Source organism: Vigna unguiculata, chromosome 4 (genome assembly GCF_004118075.2).
Source record: "Vigna unguiculata cultivar IT97K-499-35 chromosome 4, ASM411807v1, whole genome shotgun sequence".
Classification (NCBI taxonomy): Eukaryota; Viridiplantae; Streptophyta; class Magnoliopsida; order Fabales; family Fabaceae; genus Vigna; species Vigna unguiculata.
In genome coordinates, this window is record NC_040282.1 from 332,302 (window position 1) to 355,625 (window position 23,324).

Consider the following 23,324-nt stretch of genomic DNA (forward strand, 5'->3'; position numbering starts at 1 on the left):
AATCTGGAACCATAATAATAACCTAGTTGTTGAAAGAATTTTATGAAAGTACCAAAATTGTATTATTTTGAAAAGATACAAACATGGTTGAGTTTTTCTGGGGTCCTGTGCTATGCTTGGTCCAAATTTGTCTATACACACTGAAGATAGGATATATTCCTTAGGTGTGTGTGTCTGTCTAAGAAATTTAGGCAAAAAACTGTGGTTTCCCTTCTGATTCTGAGCTCCATGGAAGAAAAGCAAAGCTATGAATTTGCAAAAGAAAGAAAAACAGAAAGAAAAAAAAGGTAAAAACAGGAGACAAAGGAGCAATCATGGCCATCTATCTACACTGCAAACATCATTTGGGACCCTCCATCATTTTTCTCTTGACTGCTCCAAAGAATGCTGTTATAAACGTGAAACCTAGCCATCATCTGATTAAGATACTTTATGGCAGCATAAGATTTCCATGCTGGACCCCCCAACTATCTCTGCTTCTTCTACTTCAAATACAAACAACACAACCTCAAATTTCACACATACTGCATAATAAAAATATACTGTCAAAGTTTTTTATAACCTCACTGCATGTAAACTAAGTTTTACTCTTGTTTTTTACAACTCAGAACTATTTTATCATGAGACTTGATATCAGAATGTGTATCTATCTATATACATGTATCTATCTGTGTGTGTGTGTTAAAGAATATGATTTAACACAGTAATTAGAAGAGGTGGTGGTCCATCAAGTACACACAGCTTTGTCTTGCTTATCAAGCAACCACCTTCTAATATCTCTTTCTCTTTCTCTCTCTTGTGTGTGCAAAACATTCATGGCAAAAGCATCATGATCAGCACTCCAGCTCAAAACCCATGTGAGTTTCTATCATCCCTTTTTCCCTTATTTCCATCTGGGTGTCTCACCATGTCTTTCTTTCTCTCTCTCTCTCTCTCCCTAAAAATCTTAGCTTTAATCTGTTATTCTTAAATAATGAGACCGTAATTCTGTCCCATGTCGTCGTTATTACTCAAGCTCCAAACTTTGCGACACGTATTAACAACTCACTGTTTTAAAAATCTATTAATCAACATATACATGTTACCTGTTTTACCTTCGATAACTTTTTGATGAAAGACTAACACTGATCAACTATGACAGAAAAATGCAAATGTTTGGAATCAAAATTAGAATTTCACCCAATAAAAGTTTACATTATATAAATTATATATACAATCTGTATGTACTGATTCTGATTCGTTAACTAAACATGTTTTGGTGGTTCTTTGGGATGTGTTTAATATTTTTTTAATGATTTTATATAGAAATATAAAATAAGACAGAAATTGTAAGGTTGGTACGAGATCCTTGATTAGTAACAGCTATGTGGCCGTTTTGTGGCTTTTGCTTTTGTAGTCAAGGCTGAAAGAAAGGTGTAATACTAGTAGGATTGTGGATTTTGAGCTTTAGTCAGAAAAAAACCAACCGGGTTTTCTTTCTTTCTTTGTTTCTCTTTTTCTCTCTCTCTCTCATTCTCTCTCATAAACCGCCTACATACATGCACTTCTTAAATTAGCAAAGTCTTAAAGGTATAGTATATGTGTGTTTGAAGCAGAAGCTAGCCACCTTTTCCTTTCTTATTTTTCTCACTGCCTTCAGTTAAAGTATCTAGCTAGATAGGGAATTCTGGTGTTTTCCATGGTTAAACCAGGTTTATAGCTCAATCTTATTGTAACTCCTTCCTCTTTTTCCTTCCTCTACGCTCTTCTTTATCTTATCCTCACCGAATATTTTCCTTCTTTCCTGCATATTCTCATCTGGGTTCTGCAGATTTTTCTTTTCCACCATCGGTTTCCTCTCTTTAAGTTTCATCATTTTTTGTCCATATTCAAGGTTTTTTCCCTTTGTTTGCAGATTTTTAGCCTAGTTTTCTCAACCGGATCATCATCTACATGTTTAATTTCTTAACACACATATATTTACTGGTATTTTCCTCATACATGTTTACATAATCAATAGTTCTTCAAAACTTAGGAAGATTATTATTAGCCATGTTATATCTGCTTTCTTCATCGTTTGATCATTTTGGAGAAATTCATGTTCTGCTGGATCTGAAATTTTTTCCTGTAATATAGAGCAGAAACTTGGACATGCTAAGTTGTGGACTGTTCTTTAAAAAGGGAGTTGCAGTGATATTTGAAGGTATCTGGTTTGATCAAGAGAGATAGCACACGCACGCGCACACGTCACGAGATGAGTAAGATCAGCAACTTGAGTTCTGTAAGCAGTTCTGATCTCATAGATGCCAAGCTTGAAGAGCATCAATTGTGTGGATCCAAGCAGTGCCCTGGTTGCGGACACAAGTTTGAAGGGAAGCCGGTACGGAAAAATATCTCAATAATATTCTTTCCTTCACTCAAAAGCCTTTCACAGTGTATGAAGAAGAATCATATATCATGCACAGCCAAAAAAGTATAGCCATATTTGTATTTGTTATTGGACTCTATAGCTTGTGCAATTTCATTTGATGGGGTTTCCCTTTTTCATTTTATGTCACTGGTAAAGTTTGAGAGTATTATTATTGTTTTGTTTTCTGTTAACTAAAGGCTTCACCCTCTTTATTTTCTCTTTCCCTTGTATTATTCTTCTTGTTCCTCTTCTCTCTCTCTCTCTCACACACACTTTTTCTCTTTGGCTTTGATTCTGGTTTTTCACTTGAATTTCAATGGAGACTGCAGGACTGGCTAGGCTTGCCAGCGGGAGTGAAGTTTGATCCCACAGACCAAGAACTGATAGAACATCTTGAAGCCAAAGTGGAGGCAAAGAACATGAAATCACACCCTTTGATTGATGAGTTCATTCCCACTATTGAAGGAGAAGATGGAATTTGTTACACCCATCCAGAGAAACTTCCAGGTCTGACAGATATTCACACTGATAAAAAATTCAAATCTTCTAACCATCTTATCCATTATTCCATGTCAGTTTTTAATTCCCAGTTAGGTTTTACTATATAGAGAGAGAGATACCACCAAAGTCTCTTTTGGCATTTTTAAGAAACTTATACTATACTTAATATATAAAAAAAAAAGAGTTTTGTTTATCAGTTCACCTAACTTTGATTTTGTGTGGTTCATATTAGGAGTAACAAGAGATGGATTGAGCAGACACTTCTTCCATAGACCCTCAAAGGCTTACACAACTGGGACAAGAAAGCGGAGAAAGATTCAAAACGAATGTGACTTGCAAGGTGGAGAAACCCGGTGGCACAAGACTGGTAAGACCAGGCCAGTGATGGTGAATGGAAAACAAAAGGGTTGCAAGAAAATTCTTGTCCTCTACACCAACTTTGGGAAGAACAGAAAGCCAGAGAAAACCAACTGGGTGATGCACCAATACCATTTGGGTCAGCATGAAGAAGAGAAAGAGGGAGAGCTTGTGGTGTCAAAGATATTCTATCAGACACAGCCAAGACAGTGCAACTGGTCTGATAGAAGTGCAACAACTGGTGAAGGAAGTGGAGAACCTAACAACAGTAGCAGAAGAGACAGTGGAAGTGGAAGTTGTTCTTCCAAAGAAATCGCTACTCACAGAGATGAAATGTCCGCTGTTGTTGGTGTCCCTCCAATCACAACTTTCACTCATCACCCTTTGGACATTCACCATCTAAAACCAGATCACTTTAGCTTCATCCCTTTCAGGAAAAGCTTTGATGAGGTACACTGCACACACATACAATCATGTATATAAATATATAGCATCACACTTGATTGGACACTTGCACAGTTATGATTTGAATTGGACACCTTTTTTTGAAATCAATGAATTGAACGTGATGTCTCACTTGCATAGCTGACCAAAGCTACCATGATTCACTGAATTTCAACATTCTTTTGGTAAAACTAGAGTTTGCTTTTGCAGCAAAAAGTGAAATAATAAGACATGAAAAGATTAAGGTAGCTGCTGATATAACACCATTGCTTGCACACACAGCATCAATCTGTACGACCATGCTTAATTATAAATCAGTTTCAACCAACCACTGCCTGTTTTACCTACCGCTGAAGGTAACACCCACACGAGTTGATAACAAAAATGCAATTACAGCTAATATATCTACATTAACATACCAAGAAAAAGTAACATGAGGTTGACATGTTCTCCTTTTTCTTTTACTTTGATTAACCTTGTGCATAGTGTAACATGTATATATATAGTTAACTGTTGAATATGATGTTGGAAAATGCAGGTTGGAATGGGAGAGGCTTCAACAGCAAGGGAAGTAGTGCAAGCATCAGGTTCATGTGAAGAAGTTCATGAACGACAGAGAGCACAGCATGTAGTTCATCATCATCATCATCAACAACAACAACATCAACAACATCAACAACATCAACAGCATGCACATCATCAGATTTCAAACTCAGCTTTTCATATCAGTAGGCCGTCACATCCCATCTCCACCATTATTTCTCCACCTCCCCTCCACCATACTTCCATCATTCTCGATGACAACTCTTACCATGTCTCTAGAATAATGCTCCAAAATGAAAATTTTCAGGTAATCACCACTCAATTTTCACTTCTTAAACATTATAATATACATGATCAATCATAGTTTTCTTCCCTTTTAATTTCCATAATTGAGAACTACTGTAGCTGTTACCATTGGAAACGAGTAAGACTGACTGAGTAAACATAACAGTTTAGAGTTCTTTTTGTTAAAATAAGTTTAAACAGTTCATGAATTACTTTCACATTCCCTCTAAAAGGTTAATATGAGAGGATTAAAAATGTTTATCACCATCGGTGATTTATAATGAATCATAAAAAGGGGAAAAAAAATATAAGCTAGTCAGTGAAAGAAAGAGAAAACAGATGAGTGAGTGAGTCAATTAGTATGTGAAAATCCAAAGGAGTGAGTCTGCATGGTATTGTGCATGAGTCGGAGGCAAGCTTTTGTGAGTGCTGGAAAAATGAGAAGCATGAAACTGTCTTTTCACTTTTTAATATTGTTGAACACGATGATTAAGATGTGTGGTTTGAATTTGATTGTTGACCTTGGAAAATGCATCTATGGTATTTGTACACTTGGCAGCAACAACAGCAACAACATCATCATAAGCTTGGAGGAAGGTCTGCGTCTGGTTTGGAGGAACTCATCATGGGTTGCACTTCAACTGAAATCAAAGAGGTAAGAAACAACTTTTTGACTCAGAATTATATGAACTTTGTGTGTCATAATGCCAAGAGAAAAAAAGGAAAAGGAGGGCACATAATGCATAGAGAGAAAAAAAATAAAATTACTTAGTTTTATTACTTTGTGGTTACGTTTTTTCTTCCCATTATGCACTGAAAGAAAAAACAGTAAAACAAAAAGTGGGACATCAATCGAAGCCGCAACGAAGTTTAAAGGAAAAAGAGATTCTTTATTTTATGTTTGAATTGTACAAGAGATGAAACAACCAACATAATTCGTTCCTCTCATTAGACTACTTCTAATGTTTAAAAGTTTTATCTTTGTTCTTTTTTCTTTATTCTCATAAACAAGTTAATTAATTAAGACTGAGAAAAGTGAAAGCCACTTAATTTCATTTTCCTTTTCCCATTGACGTTTGACACTTTGACCATGAGGGTGGGAAAAGGCTGTATTCATGATGAACCAGTGAATTTCCATTTTCCATATAATTATCTCTTTTTAGTCCTCATGTAAAATTCATATACATGACAGATAATTTAAATTTTTTTTAATTCATGAAAAATAAGGACCGGTAGAGTCATATATAATATACTTGAAGTATATATATAATAATTTTTCCTTGTTATTACTTAAGATTATGATCACAATTTACAAACCCTAACCCTAATATTTTGGTTTACTTGCAGGAGTCATCGATCACAAACCCACAAGAAGCTGAATGGTTGAAGTACTCTTCTTATTGGCCAGACCCTGACAACCCGGATCATCATGGGTAGAAGAGGGTGAACCAACAAAGAAAAAAGAAAAGTGAAGAGAGAGAGAGAGAGATAGAGAAAAAACAAAAACAACATAGACAGCATCATATTCATCATCATCATTAATGCTTGAAGCCTCTCTCAAGTTTTCTTTCAACAACAACAAAAAAAAAGGCCAAGAAATAATATCCATAGTTTGCTCTCTTTTTTGTTTCTTTTTTTCCTATGGAGGCCTATTTATGAAACTTTGGTGACTCTCACAACAACAAAGGAAGCATAACAGTGTGTGCAATGGACAAGCTGGAAAGAAAGAACAAAGGGTGGAAGATTGTAAATCAAAGAGAAAGAAAAGAAAAACAAACCCAAGAAAAGGCTGCTGTCACTTCTGACACATGGAGAGGGACAACCAAAGTAAAATGTATCCTACTGCATCAAAATCATCACTATTTTCATTACTATACCATTCCCTCTTATAATTCTTATTATTTTATTGTTTTTCATATGTTTGTATAATTTCACCTTTCTTGTTTTTTATACCACAAATATACCAATGAGTCTGTGCAAACTGCAAACCACCTTGTTCCTCGTGCTGTAGCTAGTCATCACTTCCTTATTATACTAAATTTCTTCTTTATGTTTATATATATATATATATATATACATAATCACATTCATATAGAAAAATGAAATGTCCAAAAGAGTGTGTCATTACGCTTCACTTTCTACTTCTTTTCACATTTTTGAAAGGTTTTAGAGGGGAATCATATATAGCTTTCGCTTTCTCTTTTAGAAATATATACATATACATACATATATATATATATATATATATATATATATATATGTATGTATGTTATCGATAACTTTACGTTGGAGCCTGTGACGGTGGAAGAATTCATAGATTGTAAGTTACTCTCGTGTCCTCGGTTAAGTTTAGGTTCATATCAGATTTGACAGATAAAAAATATAATGCATAATGAAAAATAAACAAAAGAAGGTTGAAATCCACTTTCAAACTTGTCATATATATATATATATATATATGAAATTGTCATATATCTTGTTAAGTTGATGGTTGTATATATAAAAAAAATGGTATTTAACATGTATATGATTTAAGCAGTTAAGAATATGCAGATAAGAGTACGTTGCTATGTATATCGCAAAATAATTAAGTTTTAGATAAACAATGATATTAAATATTTAAAGATTGATGACAGTAACTTAATTTAATTTGAAATTCTGCATTTGATCAGATCTCATGCATATCCATTACGATATTTTTGTTTTCACATATAGAGTTATATATATATACATATGCAGCATAAGCTGCAGCACGAATCTTTTACTGGTGCTGATGTCTTCCCAGTAGAAAAGAAAACTTACTTTAGGATATGAAGTTGAAGAAGATCTTTTAGTTTTCTTATGGGTCCCCTTAAACTGACCAAAGATCTCTTCTTTGAACCGTAACACTATGTAATGTGTACACGAAAACATGCTATGTATGACTACGACTATGACAGCATATATAATAAAACTATATTCACTTTTAATTTAAAACCATTTTCGAAGTTTCATTTACTTCAGAAGGAATCTGTGAAAAAAATTGTGTCTGATATGGAGAACGAGGGAGCAGAAGTTCAAATCTTGATTGAAATATTTTGAGTTTGATTTTGAATAGAACAGCACAAGAAGCTATACGTTTATTGGTGATATTCTTTTGGTTTATATTTTTTAGAAAAAGAGAGTGATACTAGGCGACAGACACCTCTTTATTACTTTATTCTGCGTTAGATTCGATCTTTTTTTCTGCAGTGTTACAGAGAAAAAAGATGAACACAGAGAGAGAGAGAGAGTAACGTGCATGTTAATGCTATCTTTTCTTTCATGGGACATGCATGATAAAGCTAAAAAATGAAGATGAAGAGGGGGCAACTTCATTGTAGTTTCTGAAGGGAATAAAGAGAGAATATATAAGAAGACAAGAATAAACTTTTTAGATGCTTTTTTATTTCTGTGTTCTTTTTACGTATAATCTCAAAACTCCTATACCTTCTCTAACATTGGGGTTTGTGTTGTGTGTGTTAGAAAAAGAAAGATCTTTCTAATCATACTACATATACATGCATATATCATCTCATTCATAAGAGAATCTTGTCACTGTTCCTCAGATATTGATCCATAGATTAAGTCGTTGATTAGGTTTTTGAGCATGTTCTAAGAAAAGAGAATATGAAACTAAACTATAGCAAGAGGAAGTGTCTCTTTCCACATGCGATTTAAAATTTAAAGGAGACCTAAAAAGGTGATATTCAGTTCTTTCACTTTAGGGAAGATTTTGGATGCTTTTGAAGTGAGGAAGGTTGTTAATGGCAGTGAGTGTTAATTAGGGTTTAGTTTGTTGGTGTGGCAGAGATTTGGTCCCATAAAGAACTCACACATGGAATGCTGGTTGGTTGTGCAAAGAAGAATATAACAACATAACATGCCTGTTATCCAACTTTTCTGGATTCTTCCTTCAATTTTTAAGACCCTACACCACTTTGGTTTTTCATTTCCCTCCAACCATTTTTGTTTTTTATCATGTCACACATACATTATTTTTTTGAAGTTATTTTACTTCAATTATTGGTTGAAGAGTGTACGTGAGTTATACTATAAACTTTGTAATATCTATGTTCAATTCTGAAGAATGAACAATCTTATTCACCACTTGTGTAGTATATATTGTTGGTTGATCTATTATATATGTTAATTTTGCATATTTCACTGGGTTTTTAAAATAAAATGTATACAAAACGATAAAAGTATGATTAATAGCATATTTAAATCGAAGCATATAATTTTTTTAGACACCGATTCTTTTAAACCGAAATATATAACCTTCTTTTGTTTTAAGTTTTTGTTGAATCGAGACATAAAAGTTATCTTGAATTGTAAAAATATTACCGTGTCATTATATATTTCGGTTTCTGACCAACCGAGATATATAAAATGAGATAAAAAACAAAATCTGCACTAATGATATATATAAATGTCATAATACTGTGACACGGTTAGCATGCACGATATGTCATTAAAATATCAATAAATTTTTTATTTATATGACTATATTACCAGATAATTTTAATGTTACTAGCTACAACCTAAATTATGTTATGAAAATTACTACAAAATAGTTAATAGATCCAAAACCTTTTTTTTTTAGATTTACAGTGTGTGTGTGCGTCTTTTTATTTTTTCTGAGCATGCCGTGGCTAAGCCTAGCTTGATGGAAGCCCACTCTTTTGAAGCCTTCTAGAAACAGATCATAGAATTGACCCAAAAAGAAACAATACGTTCAGGTTTACCGAATTTCTTTCTGCACCCCATACTTTTCTTCCGCACCTCCATATGTCTGAAAATCTCTACTTTGCCTTTCTAGTTTCAAGTCTTTCTCAAATTTTACAATAGTCAAATCTATCTTCCGAAATTGTACAATTTGAAAAAAAAAATAGCACAAAAAATGTTTTTGGACTGTTTAATTCGAAGAGTACTTTTTACTTTCGAATTTCGCAATTTAAAAGTAATTTTTTTTGAAAAAAAAAACTTTATAATTCAGAATTCAATTTTAGGTTTTAGGTTGCATAATCTATAAGGCATTTTTTACATGGAAAAAAAAAAATGTTTGATTGTGCAATTCAAAGCTTTCGGATCGTAGAATTCGAAATTTGAAAGTCATAATTGAGGATTGGAAGGTTTTCTATCTATCAGAATGTAATGTGATATGTTGCTCTCTTATATAGAAACTAAGGAGATGGTAAAAACTAAGGACACTTTTATCTTTTACAAACTCTTATGATACAAGATGCAGGAAGAAACCATAGAAATACCCTTATGTCTAACTTCTTAAAGCCATGTTTTTTATTTAGGAGACAAGGTGTACCAGAAAAGCCCAAAATGCAGAGACAAGAAAAAGTATATCAGTGTGTCAAAGAAAAGACTATGAAAAAAAATGGATAAAATAGATGATTAATCTCATTACTTTGAGCTCAGTCATCACCCCAATTCACTCCTTAGGATGATGAGATGGTTTAGTAATTAGATGAAAGAGAAGGGAGTTAAGTTTTTTACTTCAGGAAATGGTAGTATGACTCTCGTCGTTTGATTCTCATCCTTTACTTTTTTACGTGATTTAGTGTGGACCATTGATTAATGTATCACTGTCTTTTTCTTTGAAAGAATCAATGGACCACATGAGCATATTAGAAAGTAAAGAATGAAAGTCAAAAAATGTAAGTCATAGTATAAATTTCATTTTTGTCCGGCGTTTCTCAGGTTAGAAATTTGCAAACTTGATAATCAGAAGAAATCATTTTCTCTGAGGAAGTCCTAATCCAACAAAGGTAGATGCAGACAGCAATATGTTGATGATGAGAATAGATGAAGAAGTAAAGGCAAAGGAACATAACATTTATGCAGCAACAACCCAAAAGGATTGAAGATGGGACCTAAATCAAACCCATGTTGCAATAATTACACGTGACCACACCACACCTAATTCACTTGATATTGATGATAGCACATGCAACTAGCTATTAATATAAAGTGTTTGACTAAATTAAAGCCAGAACCCAAGAATGTGAAGAATGTAACAGATAGCCTCTGGAATACACATTGATTTCCCTATTATCATTATGCCTTACCCATTTGCATTTGGCAATAAATAACATCTACCATTTCATAAAGTTTTAGATTCATATAGCTTTACAATTTCGGAATTACATAATAATGCTTAGTTTGAGTAAGACCTGTCATATTACTCAACCATAGACTGTGTTCTGTCACTTTCTCAGTTTCTTTGATGAATGAATTTGTATTCGTTCATTATTTGTGGTCCGGTAGTGATGAATGACAAATTCATGTTCATGTGTTAGACTTGTTAACTCACTCCATTTGAATATGTGAATATTACTACACCATTATAAGGTATACTTAAGTTCTGGTGGCTATGCTTTGAAAATTCATTGAGTTCCATTTATGTTGCACAAGATCTGAACAAGAGGAATCTTACCCTTTTTTATTTGTTTTATAATTGGAACAAATGTTGATGACCAGCCATAAAACTTGGAAGCTAGCTACTTTTGACTAGTAATCAGAATGGCGTGCGCTACCTTTTTCTCCTCTCAGTTTTCAAACCAGACTTCCTCAGCCTCATGATTGGTTGCTGGAGCATGTTCTCATCATTTAGAAAAGTTTGGAAGAGAACTGAACACTGAAAAATGTCACTAACTTTTGCTGAACTTTAGAAATTGGCACTGTATAGTATAGTATGAATCTGGGAGCATACTTCACTCACAGAATCATTTAAAAACAAAAAATTCCTCCACACTGCTGGGAAAGTTCTTGTACCCTGATGCCCCATGATATTCAATGTCCCCTTTTGTTCATACCCTTTTGATTATTTTAATTTTTCTCCAAGATTTACACTTTCTCAGTTAGGAAGTGTTTATTTCAACAGACTAATTTGCCATCATGACAAGTTGAGAAGTAGAAAGTAAAGGGGTTGTTCCTGCAATAAAGAGCTATTTATTGGGAACAGCTTGGTTAGGGAAAAAAACTAGGCTATTCTTAGAATAAATGAAAGTTAATTAGAGTTTTTAAAAAATTCTTATGCAGCAATGGAGCAGGCACGGATATTTGGTAGCTAAAAGCTACCAACTGGCAACCATTCATCAGAAATTAAATTCCCTCTACCAGCCCCTTAGTTAAAAGTACCTTGTATTTTTTCATCCTTTTGTTTTTCTCCTTATTGCTTGGTACAAAATGAGAAGCACAGTATCACATCTCTTAAATGCTTTTGAGTTTCCAAAAAGAAGAAAGAGTGTCAACTAAGTTACATGTTCTAATGCTCATACACAGTCATGCCAAGTACACATCAACTTGGCCCTTCTGCTTTCTGGAGATCATTACAAGTGCCAAACACCTTTTCATTAACGTTCTTAAATTACAATAGCCAAAAACTTGTTTAGATGCTATGTGTATAATTTTTTTCATGTGAATGCTTAGACAGAAAAATTTATCCATGTTAACTAATTATCTGTTACTGTAATTTTCTAGTCTGTGAAGAAGACCACAATACTGAAAGATGATTTGTTAGTCTGCAGCCACTAATAATAAGATCCATAAAAGTTGTGGTGATTAGTGATTAGTGAGACCATCTCATTTCGGCACACTGTTCTGACACAGAAATTTTCACTCAAAGAAGTCAACATCTGTACAGAAAAAGGTGTACAAAGGTATGCCTCAAACAAACGCATTACATAAACTAAAAGGAAAATGGGAAAAAAGAAAGGGAGCATAATCAGCCCCACCACCACCAGTCCACCACTCTCTCTTCAATGTGGCAACCTTATTTGGGTTTTGTGCAAGCTCAGTTAAGAAGCATATCCTCTTGAATTAAGCATTTTGGCATCTTCAGCTAAAAATGGAGAATAGCTGCATTCTAGTCTTTCTCATCTTCATTCTACATTCAGATACAACAAAAGCTGTCTTCAGTGTTGGTGGTGGTGTTGGAGTAGGTGTTGGTGTAGGTGTTGGTGTTGGTAATGGCGGTGGCAATGGTGGAATGGTTTGGGTTGGAGGAGGGATTAACAGTCCAGAGCCTCCTGGATCTTCAGTGCCAAAGCCAGAAGGAGCTTACACAGCTCTGCAAGCTTGGAAATCTGCAATCACTGAGGACCCTCTTAATATTTTGGAAAGTTGGGTTGGTCCAAATGTGTGTTCTTACAAAGGAGTGTTCTGTGCAAATCCTCAAGATGAAATGGTTGCATCAGCATTCCCAGTTGTGGCAGGCATAGATCTCAACCATGCAAATCTGAAAGGAACTCTTGTGAAAGAGCTGTCTCTACTCAGTGATTTGTCTCTTCTCCACCTCAACACTAACAGATTCACTGGTTCTGTTCCTGATACATTCAGAGACCTGGTGTTTCTGGAAGAGTTAGACCTCAGCAACAACCAACTTTCAGGTCCTTTCCCTGCTGCTACTTTGTACATGCCAGGCCTCATCTACTTAGACCTAAGATTCAACTACTTCTCTGGGGCACTTCCAGAGGAACTTTTCAGCAAGAATCTGGATGCAATATTCCTCAATAACAACCAATTTGAAGGTGAAATTCCCCAAAACCTAGGTAGCTCCCCAGCCTCAGTGATAAACCTGGCCAACAACAAGTTGAGTGGAAACATCCCTGCAAGTTTGGGCTTCATGGGTTCTAAAATAAAGGAGATTCTGTTCCTGAATAACCAGTTAACTGGTTGCATCCCTGAGGGAGTGGGGCTATTCACAGAGATGCAGGTTCTGGATGTGAGCTTCAACTCACTAATGGGTCATTTGCCAGACACACTGTCATGCCTGCAAGACATAGAAGTTCTGAACTTGGCTCATAACAAGCTCTCTGGGGAGTTATCAGACGTAGTGTGCTCTCTGAGAAGCCTTGCAAATCTAACTGTTGCATACAATTTCTTTTCTGGGTTCAGCCAGCAATGCTCAAGGCTTTTCTTTAGGAATGTGGGTTTTGATTTCTCCCTAAACTGCATTCCTGGGAGGGACATGCAGAGACCTCAACCTGAGTGTTCTATCATACCAGGTGGTAGCCTTAGTTGTCTCAGAATCCCCACACCAAGGCCTCTTGTTTGTGGTTCAATGGGTGTAAGTAAGTCTAAGCACATTGATCCCATTTCACCATCTCCTTGATGGTAATTGCGTTATTAGTTACATAACAGGTTGGTCATAGCTGTTCCATTAATTACTGCTACCAATCTTGATTCACATTCTGCTAATTTAGTTCTTCTAAGATTCCTTGTGCATATTCGTAATTATACTTGGCGTGCAGGGGTATATATTTTAAAGGAAATTTATTTGCGATGCTTCTAATATCTACTATCATGAAAGATGGATAGCTTAGTTTATGTTTCCCGTGACATGTTTGCTTGATTTTAGCTACTTTATTTTGTACTGCTTTATCACGGGTTCTGCAATTATTCCATCAACAACTTCACTAACCACATTCGACAAGACCCTACTTGATAGCTTCTGAACAGATAAATCTCACACCACTGTAATGCACTAGGTTACATCACAAGGTTATATCTAAATTAGTTGAAAGGTGCACCTGTCCAAATTCAACTTCAATAATACAAGTCAGGATATTGTAATTGTGGCTTGCTAATACTTCAAGATACACCAATTATTAGACAGGTATTAATGCAGCAATAAATATGCATACTGCTGCATAGATTGCACATTAGAGGTGCCCTGTTTAAACAAGTTTAGACTATTTGGTGAAACCTGCTAACTAAAACACAAAATAAAGTAACATTAAGTTTTGATATATGTTTTTTTGTCTATTTTTTTAAATGTTTGATGAAAAGATATCAAATAAAAATGCAATATATTTAATCTTAATATATAGAAAACGTTCAACACTTTTTTTTTGGTTTAGAGAGACAGTTATTATGAAACTGTTGTTTGAAAAAGATTTAAAATAGTTTCTCAAAAAACACCCTAATGTTGATCTAGTTAGAGGTTTAAAATAATGTCAGAGATTCTAGATTCAAATTTCAGCACCATTGTTGTACACTAAAATGAAAAATAATCATTCCTCAGTTTTAGATTACCATGTTGCAACAGACAACAAGCATTACAACATTACCATGAAAAATCACGGCAGAGGGTACTACAACTGGGAAACGTAAAAAATAATACAGATTTCTGAGAAGACATTGCTATGGAATATAATACATTGGGTTTGGGATTTTGAAAGACCGTGCGGCTACTGCATAACCCCACAAATCACTCCACTGATCCCCAGAGCTCCCATGAATCAAGTAGCCTTCGTTCTCCACCTCTTCTCTCTTCTCAGACTTGTAACTAATGGCAGGTTTGCCTTTATCAGAAGACCCTCTGTTTCGTTGACAAAGAATTTCAGTTGAAACTTATTCATTAAAATAAGACACATATATCCAAGAACCGGTAATTTATGTACCTTAAGATAAGTCTCTCCCAATTTCTGTACCCTGAAAGCAGAAGGTTTGTCTCCGTGGCATTCCTTTGATGCTCACTCCTCCCAGTTAAGAGAAATACACTGAACCCCAATTCCTTAAGCTCGTTATACAAAATTAAATTGGCTGGCAAAGCTGGGGCAGCAGCCGAGTGCACCCAAGAATCAAAGGAAGTCTCATTGAAGATCTCAAATCTGCAGTTCAAAACAAAACTCCATAATCAACTTCAACAAACAAATTCTCACAAGCAACTGCCATGGGTTAAGAAAATCACTTCTAGATTTCAGATTTCACTCATTTTTTAATTCAAAGAAAGAACAAGAGTCTTTTGGCTAAAATTAACTTCCGATTAGTAATAGCAACCACATTGCATCTATGATCTATTCATTAATCCCCCCAATTCCAAGGTATGAGACTGAGAGCCATTGATATTTGAAAAAGTCGCCTTCCTAGTTATACTAGGTTAGTTACAACTTTCAGTTATTCTTTAACTTTAGGCAACTTTTCAATTCGTCAAAATAACGGAACCCTTCACAATTACAGTTGCAGAAACCCATCTTGAAAACAGTTCAGATTTCCTTTTCCTAAAGGCTAGTTACATCAAGTGTTATACATCCATCACCTTTAACGCCCATAAAAAAATTTTCATCCAAAAGCAACTTCTCAACATTCTGTCTGCAACATCAATAATAAGAAAATATGCATTTGAAAAAGTTTATTTACAGCTATTTAGACTTAACAAATAAAATAAGCACTTATTTAAATTTTTATTTTTAAATGTGATATGAAAACAATTTAGCCTATGTGGTTTTAAGTTTGGAAAGGAAAAACAACTTTGAAAAATATCTGGTTACTCTTAAAAATATGATTGTACATTAAAATTTTGCCTGAAATCTCAGTTTAATAGAAGTAAGACTTAGATTAATCTTGTAAACTTGGTTTACAAACTTATTTTTAACCCAAACATAAGTTCAAATTTTAATCCAAACATAAGATCAAATTTTAATCCAAATATGTATTATACAAATTGTAATCCAAACATACGCTTGACAATAATTATATACATCAATTTAATCTTGTTTCTTCTCCAAGTACAAAAGTGACTTCAACATAAATAATTAGATAATAAAAACTTATTTAATAAAATGATCATCCATCTAAACTATTTGATCAAATAAATAATTAAACCTCAAACAATTTATCTAGTAAACCATTTTCTATTTTAATTTGATAAGCTAATGCAATTTATATTTTAATTACTTTGGACAGGGCATAAGAATTGCACTACAAAGGAATAAAACAATTACAGCTGGCATATAAGAGCATAACAATGGCATTGCATCCTAATTTGAGCTACCCATGCATCTTTTCATATCATTGACCCACCCATCCAAGATAAACATCACACTGCCCATCCCCTTTGTCTTTTTCTTGCTTCTGGTAAAAAGCTTCAAAGAAAATCCATGCACAACTTTCAAACCATGAGATAAATTTTGATATTATACGGCTGTTCAAACCGAATTTTTAATTCTCATAATTTATGATAACGAGCTCTTTTTTTAATAAAGATGTTTTTTATAATTTATAAGTCTAGGATTTCATAAAAATGTATAGACCTTCAACGACTAATGTTCACATGTGAATGCCCAGAGGTTCAACATTGATTCTTTAATACGTGTCAATTTAATATCCATAGTGACTACAGTGGATGCAATTGGAGTATATCAATAAACTTCGATAGCCTTTTGTATCATTATTTCATAAAAAATTAATTTAAAAGATTAGGTTATATTCTAAAAAGTAGATTAGAAAATGTCAAGAAAAGTATCCTATAACATAGGCATTGTATTTGTATTCAATAATTACTATATGACGACAAATTGTTTCAACAATGGATAGCAAGCAATTGGAGCCTAATGAAGTTGAAGACAAACACATTCCAATCAAAATCCTTGGGCTACGAATTGCAAAAATCTAAAACCAATCAGCATAATCATCGCTTACCCGAATCCAATTTCTTCATAATAAGGCACGTTGGAGAGGAGCGTCTCGTCGATGTCGAACACCCACGCGTCTCTTCCGCCTCCGACCAATCTCACGCTCCTCGCGAACGCCAACGACAAATTCCCGACCACTTCGCAGTCCCTCCGGTACCGCTCTCCGGTAATGTACTCCGCCACGAAATCCACGCAATTCGCCGGCACGCGCTTCCACTCCCCCGCGTTGTTCGTCTCCACCGCCAGCCTCCAGCTGTCGCAGTAATCGCTCGAGATTGCCTTCTCCGACGGCAACCTCAGGATCGTCTCCGAACGAATGTGGCTGGCCGTTGAGAGGGCCACCAGCAGGGACAGCAGCCCTACGCCGGGATTCATCGCCGGAAAACAGATAGAGGCCGCGGAAGGGATCCGGTAGCCGGCGACTACTTTTCTTTTTCTTTTTTCTATATATAAAATAAAAGGGAGAGAGAAAAAATTGGTTTCTAAAATGCAACTGAATGGAACAACAATTCCCCTTCGTTCGCATCGGGTTGATTTTTATGGGCTCAGAACAACTTGATCCTAAATATTTTACATCTAATTTGTTTTATTTTTAACTTTCTAAATTTATATTTTATTTAAAAAGAAACTTTTGCAGAAAACAAACACATGAACTACAATGATTTTCGAGTTTTAGCAACTTAATCCCTCACCAAAATTAAATTTAATTGGATTAAAAAACTTGTATTAATTTAAACTTTAAAGAATGTTTGATATAATATATATATATATATATATATATATATTCTTTTTAAGTTTTACTAAAATTTTAGATAGGAAAATATTGAATTTCTTATTTAATAATATCCTCTAAGAATTATTCTTCCAAATTTAACATTTTAAAATAATACTTTTAATTATGTCTTTAAAATTGAAACTCTTTTCCACGAATAGAGAAGGGAATAAAACATAATTTTGTTTTTCGTTTCCAAAAACACATTCAACGTGTTAAATCTAACTCAATTTCAGGAACCACTAAAAAAGGAATAGAAATGTCTATTTTTAAATTAATAGAAATGTCTATTTTAACATGTATATAGTATAGCAAATAATAGGTTAAATATATTTTTAATTCATGAAATTTTAATGAAATTTAAAATTATTTTAAAATAAAATTAATTAATTTAATCATTTATCTTTATAAATATGTAGATTTAATTTTTTAACTAAATTTTGTTAGTTTATTTAATTTTTCAAGTGTATTTCACAATATTATTTAAATTATTTATATAATTTAACACATTTTCGTTTCAATGTTAACTCAAATATTATCATAACATTAGATAAACTTAACAAAAATATAGTTAAAAGGACTAATTTCATATATTTTTAAAAATAAAAAATTAAATTGATAAATTTTTTAAAAAATGAATAATTCTAAATTTTAGTAATAATATGTTCAAATAAAATAATTTAAAAAGATGATTCATTTATTTAAAAAATTTGAAATTAAAGAAAAAGTATCAGTCGGCAGGAGAGCTGCTGAAGCATACATGAAAAGAAGACATAAGAAAAAAATAAATAAAAATTTGAATATATAAGCAGACATTTGCCTGCTGTTTGTTTGTCTGTACAGCTCAGTGCAAAAAATGCTGCAAAAATCACCATCTAATTTCCGCAGTTCAGAAAACCCAACCAACCACGAAACAAGAACCTATGATTTCCCAACAACATTAACAAAAACCGAAGCTGCAAACACATGATTAATCGCAAGTCTATCTATGCTCAAACCAAAGTATTGGCTATCACAGCAGCAGAGGGCAACACGTAAATTTAAGGAACACACTTTAATGTTTGACTACGGAAACGAAACATGTTCTTCATGGCAAAGCTCTTTCCTCAGTTTATGCGAAAAGAGCTGGCATGCATCCATGCTGAGATCAATGGCAGCAGAGAGTGCAATGAACAAAGCAGCATCAGCCATGCACGTCACGTGCTGTGCCCCAACTTGAACCAGAGGTTTGCTTACTTTGCCTTCACCCTCCACGGTGGAACCCATCACGAACCCTTTTCCCGGTAACCTTGAACTCAACCCTGAATCCTTCATCACCTTGTAGTCAATGCAGAATTGGCCACCCTTTTTCACGTCCATGGTGGCCTCGGCAATGGGTATGCCATTCACGGGTCCATTCTCTGCAACAAGCTCGAACTTGTAGCCCAACCCATCCACGGGACCTCTCTCTCGCCATGCTTCTAACCGACCCCATGGTTTCCAGCTACTCACGGAGGCTCCGTTGGGCCGCAGAATGAGCCATGCACCTGGGTTTGATCTTGACACTCTGTCTGAACCAGGAGAAGGAACAAACGGGGTGATCATGGAGGCTGCAGCAACCGGTGACCCAGAGAGATCATGGATCATCACCATCCAACCCTTTCTCTCCCTCCCATGACGCTCTCTAACACCCTTCAAGGTTCTCCTCCATCTACTCGGATTGTTTCCAAAATCTGAAGGTAGAGGCCTGAATTTCCAACAGCATGAAACAAAAACATGAATGCTTATCAGAAAAGGTTAAATATGATTTTAGTCTTTAACTTCGATTCTGAAATTAGAATTCGTCCCAATCTCAAACCGATATAACTTACAAAATGAATGAATATAGTTCTTTTAATACAATAATGTTTAATTTTTTTTACGTGTCATACGCGTCTCATGCCAGCATTTGAGTTGTTTACACCATTTTACATGTTTTTGCTTCAGGGACAGTTTAAAAACGCGTTTCACAAGTCAAAAAAAAATCACATAATTGAGTTAAAAGGACTATATTCATTCATTTGTGAAATTTGGGAACCAGAATGTATTAAAGATTCAAACTGGACGAATTCCAATTTTACGATATAGTTTAGATACTAAAAACAATTTTATTCCTATCAAAAATTATACATTTTCAACATATAGGAGACAACAAGTAAAATAGGATGCATATCTGGATGTACATATAGAATTTCATAAAACATAATAGTTATATAGTTATAACTTTATAATTTCTTTTTAGAAATCATCCATGTAAGGAGGACAGATCAAAGTTTTGTTGGTTCGGAGAAAAGAAATGGTTTTATATTTTTGTATTACACATGTTTATACATCTCATATCATGTGTAATCTTTCGTAAGTTTCTTAAAGACTTGAATAGTTTATAGACGATATCTTCTGGCATCGATCAGATACGAATACCTAAAGAAAATAAAAGGATATACGGTTGATGACTACTTAAGAAGTATAATTAATTGAGAAACATAATAAATTTAGTATGACAAGAAACAACCTAATAAAAATGTAAAACGTGGTAGGATACTAAATTATGAGATATTGAGACTGCAGGCAGATCAGTGGCACATGGGAGGGAATCCATGGCTGTTAAGTTTCACAGTTTGGAAAATCTCTGCTGTCTGTTTGACCAAACATGGCCCATGGCACATGCAAGAAAAGCTTAATTTAAACTTGTCAAACATTTAGTTTATTCTAGTTTTTTAATTCTTTTATGTGATTTCTATCGGAAGTCTCACGTCGACTAGAAATAAGATCAATTTACAATATATAACTGAATGTAATTCTCACCTTACAAGTCAGTTTTGTGAAGTTGAGTTAGGCTTAAAACTCACTTCTAATATGGTATCAGAGTCAGGTTAGAGCCTATCCTAATGAATTTTCTTATACATTTTATTTTACCTGAAATCGACGTGAGATTTCCATTCCAACAAAGTGTTTTGAAAGAATGAAGAGCCTAAAGCTACCAAAATGGTTGTGAAGAGGAGATTGACAAATGAAGAAGTGATGGAAATGCTAAAAGTGAAAGTGAAGGTGTGGTTTTCCAAAGGGAGAGTGTCATTTTTCATGTGTGTTTGAAGAAAGTGGTGAAAGAAGAAAGGTAACAAGGAAGAGAAGAGAAACATAAGAATGAAAAGTTAGGTACAAACTCCATAGATATATGCCTAACCTCACCTTAATTCATTACTATAATTAACCAAACATATTAGCCCCACCACTCATAACTTTGCCAACCCACACCAATAATCCTTGCATAACAAAACTTTCCTATTTACCACACAAATTTACATCTCATAACACAAATTCCTAGTTGGTACTTTTAAATAACTAGAAGGAAACTATTTGTTTCTAATACTAAAGCTTAAGCAGTCAATTTAGTTGACTTTTTAAAAATTATATTAACAATTTACTAAATGAATCATCATTGTTGATGCTTTTATTTATTTTTCATTATTTATTAATAGAAAAAACACAAGCACTCGTGATATTTAATATGGATATAAAAAATAAATCTAAAACTATAAATAATGTTAAATAATTGAATTGAACAAAATACATACACTTTTACATCCAATAACAGCTATAATTTCAAGTGTTAAATCTAAATTTTAAAGTACTATTAAAAATGGATAAAGTTACAACATGATAACGAAGCTTAGAGGAGAATCTAACCGGCCGGAAACTTAATTAGTTCCGGTCTCTCGAGTACTTTTCGTTTCACTTTTCACTTAAAAATCGAACTTTATGATCAAAGTTTGTGATCAAGTTCGGTATAATCGAAACTTTTATCGAAGAACAACCTCAGAAATACCAAAAATGTAAATAAGTTTGGTTAATATAAAAAAAAAATGTAGACTAAATTCGAAGAAGAAGAAAAAATTGAAACATTTTTTTTTTATTTCACATGTTTATCCTGTAACCTCTATTCTCTTTGCAAAACTCCAAGGAAATTATAAAAATATGTAAATGAAAAAAGTGAAAAAGATGAAGTGTGTGTGTTAGAGTGGTTGGTTGATTAAACAAATATAGCACAGAACAGCACATTGAAAACTAAAATGCACCATATTATTATTATCCTATTATTATTATTATTATTATTATTATTATTATTATTATTATTATTATTATTATTATTATTATTATTATTATTATTATTATTATAATAATAATAAATAGAAGAAGAAAAATAGCTGACACACTTACCTCGATCTTGAGTTACGATCAGCGCTGAACTTACAACTGAATACAGGCTGTCTGATATTATTCTCCTGAATCTGAAAAACCACGGGACTACACTCCGGTTCGCCCCCGAACTGGAACACGAACCGCGGATCCGGTTCAGAGCGGACCACCATGTGGAGCCGAGTCGAGGGCTTCCGGTTCGGTTCAGAGCCGGTTTTGTTCCTGCGCAGGCTGAGCCAGCCGCTGTGGAAGGTGATGGGGCGGTCCCTTGCGGAGGTGAGGTCGAGGGTGAGGGTGAGGCGGCCGAGGAGCTTCGCGGCGGAGACGCCGCAGGCACGGGCTGTGCTGCCGGAGTAGACGGCGAGACGGAGGGAGATGGGGCGGCGGAGCGCTGCAGAGTCGAGGTGGAAGCCGGGGGCGGCGGTGATGGCGTCGGGAGCGGAGGAGGAGGAGGGCGAGAGAGGGAGAAGCGCGGTTTGAGAGGGGAAGTTGGTGGTGCGGATTTTGCAGAAGCATGGGGTGGTGGAAGGGTGGACGCCGGAGATTGGTGGGGCTTTGGTGGCGGAGGGAAGGTTTAGAGCGAGAGAGTCTACCATGAGACGCACGAAGGGGCAAGGATCCATTGTTACGGATGAAACTGAAAGTGAAACAGAACCACCTCTTCAAACGTCAATGGGTTTTCCGAGACATGTATGTAGTAGTTGTTGTTGCTGTGTACGAGGAGAAGACAACAATGATGTTGTGTTATGTTACAATTTTACTGCTTTTTCTCTCTCTCTGTCTCTGTTTCATTAGAGTGTGTTCTGTGAACTTGTTTGTTTTCTTCGGGGTTTACGCGAACACGATGACGCATGATGATAGCCATTTATAGCTGGAAAATACTCTTTTTTTCACGTCTAAAACTTGCCTCCTAATATTTATTGCAAATACAAAAAAGAAATTTAATATCTTTTTTATTTATTTAATAAATTTTTTGCTGATAACAGATAATTATTTAGATAAAGAAAGAGTATTTAGAAAAGTATGTTATTTATGGCTATTGGTATTTTATTTTTTTCTTCACTCCGTAATTCATTACTTATGCATGTTTACTATTATAATATTATTTTTCATTAATTATCAAGCGTGTTGGTTTTCTCCTTCCCTTTTCATTGTATTTTCTTTCCTCGGGAAAAATAAGTTTTTTAGTCTACGTATTTTATTTCACATTTATTTTTATTTTTTATATTTTTATTAAAATTATACAGTTTTAGTTTTTCTTTTTTTCACGTACGACATTAGTATTGGATTACCTTCAACGATCACAAAAAAAGAGATAACAAATGCATTCATATAATATGTGATATTGACTTCTCTTTTTTTTTCA

At 34.4% G+C, this 23,324-nt stretch overlaps 4 protein-coding genes across 13 annotated transcripts; 2 read left to right on the forward strand and 2 right to left on the reverse strand.

Annotated features, from left to right (window-relative positions):
• The first annotated feature begins 1,449 nt into the window (after window positions 1–1,449).
• Window positions 1,450–6,553, forward strand: LOC114180975 (NAC domain-containing protein 75). 10 transcript variants are annotated; one of them, XM_028067280.1, is made up of 8 exons: window positions 1,453–1,569; window positions 1,895–1,965; window positions 2,116–2,359; window positions 2,719–2,896; window positions 3,123–3,697; window positions 4,230–4,541; window positions 5,079–5,174; window positions 5,867–6,553. In XM_028067280.1, the coding sequence occupies exons 3-8, from the start codon at window positions 2,234–2,236 to the stop codon at window positions 5,954–5,956; spliced, it is 1,377 nt and encodes a 458-aa protein (XP_027923081.1). In that variant the 5' UTR covers window positions 1,453–1,569; window positions 1,895–1,965; window positions 2,116–2,233; the 3' UTR covers window positions 5,957–6,553. The 10 variants fall into 10 exon arrangements, with proteins under 10 accessions (XP_027923084.1, XP_027923081.1, XP_027923088.1 ...); XM_028067279.1 differs by lacking the exon at window positions 1,453–1,569 and adding an exon at window positions 1,576–1,711; XM_028067278.1 differs by lacking the exon at window positions 1,453–1,569 and adding an exon at window positions 1,577–1,691.
• Window positions 6,554–12,140: 5,587 nt separating this feature from the next.
• On the forward strand, window positions 12,141–13,767 carry LOC114181316 (leucine-rich repeat extensin-like protein 4). Its single transcript, XM_028067737.1, has one exon. It carries the CDS (start codon window positions 12,402–12,404, stop codon window positions 13,665–13,667), a length of 1,266 nt encoding a protein of 421 aa, XP_027923538.1. The 5' UTR covers window positions 12,141–12,401; the 3' UTR covers window positions 13,668–13,767.
• A 756-nt stretch (window positions 13,768–14,523) lies between these two features.
• Window positions 14,524–17,489, reverse strand: LOC114181256 (acid phosphatase 1). Its single transcript, XM_028067662.1, has 3 exons — window positions 16,979–17,489; window positions 14,959–15,168; window positions 14,524–14,876 (listed from the first exon to the last, which is right to left on the reverse strand). The coding sequence occupies exons 1-3, from the start codon at window positions 17,344–17,346 to the stop codon at window positions 14,699–14,701; spliced, it is 756 nt and encodes a 251-aa protein (XP_027923463.1). The 5' UTR covers window positions 17,347–17,489; the 3' UTR covers window positions 14,524–14,698.
• A 1,028-nt stretch (window positions 17,490–18,517) lies between these two features.
• Window positions 18,518–22,823, reverse strand: LOC114181015. Its single transcript, XM_028067330.1, has 2 exons — window positions 21,980–22,823; window positions 18,518–19,469 (listed from the first exon to the last, which is right to left on the reverse strand). The coding sequence occupies exons 1-2, from the start codon at window positions 22,579–22,581 to the stop codon at window positions 18,809–18,811; spliced, it is 1,263 nt and encodes a 420-aa protein (XP_027923131.1). The 5' UTR covers window positions 22,582–22,823; the 3' UTR covers window positions 18,518–18,808.
• Window positions 22,824–23,324: the final 501 nt, after the last annotated feature.

Excerpts from the sequence above, each read along its gene's own strand:
- LOC114180975 (XM_028067283.1), top strand. The coding sequence starts at position 2,234 with ATGAGTAAGATCAGCAACTTGAGTTCTGTAAGCAGTTCTGATCTCATA. Across the intron at positions 3,698-4,229 it reads TCAGGAAAAGCTTTGATGAG|GTTGGAATGGGAGAGGCTTC; the intron begins GTACACTGCACA and ends TGGAAAATGCAG. Across the intron at positions 4,542-5,078 it reads TCCAAAATGAAAATTTTCAG|CAACAACAGCAACAACATCA; the intron begins GTAATCACCACT and ends TACACTTGGCAG.
- LOC114181316 (XM_028067737.1), top strand. The coding sequence starts at position 12,402 with ATGGAGAATAGCTGCATTCTAGTCTTTCTCATCTTCATTCTACATTCA.
- LOC114181256 (XM_028067662.1), bottom strand. The coding sequence starts at position 17,346 with ATGAATCCCGGCGTAGGGCTGCTGTCCCTGCTGGTGGCCCTCTCAACG. Across the intron at positions 15,169-16,978 it reads TATGAAGAAATTGGATTCGG|ATTTGAGATCTTCAATGAGA; the intron begins GTAAGCGATGAT and ends TTTGAACTGCAG. Across the intron at positions 14,877-14,958 it reads TGGGAGAGACTTATCTTAAG|AGGGTCTTCTGATAAAGGCA; the intron begins GTACATAAATTA and ends TCAACGAAACAG.
- LOC114181015 (XM_028067330.1), bottom strand. The coding sequence starts at position 22,581 with ATGGATCCTTGCCCCTTCGTGCGTCTCATGGTAGACTCTCTCGCTCTA. Across the intron at positions 19,470-21,979 it reads GATCGTAACTCAAGATCGAG|GCCTCTACCTTCAGATTTTG; the intron begins GTAAGTGTGTCA and ends TTGGAAATTCAG.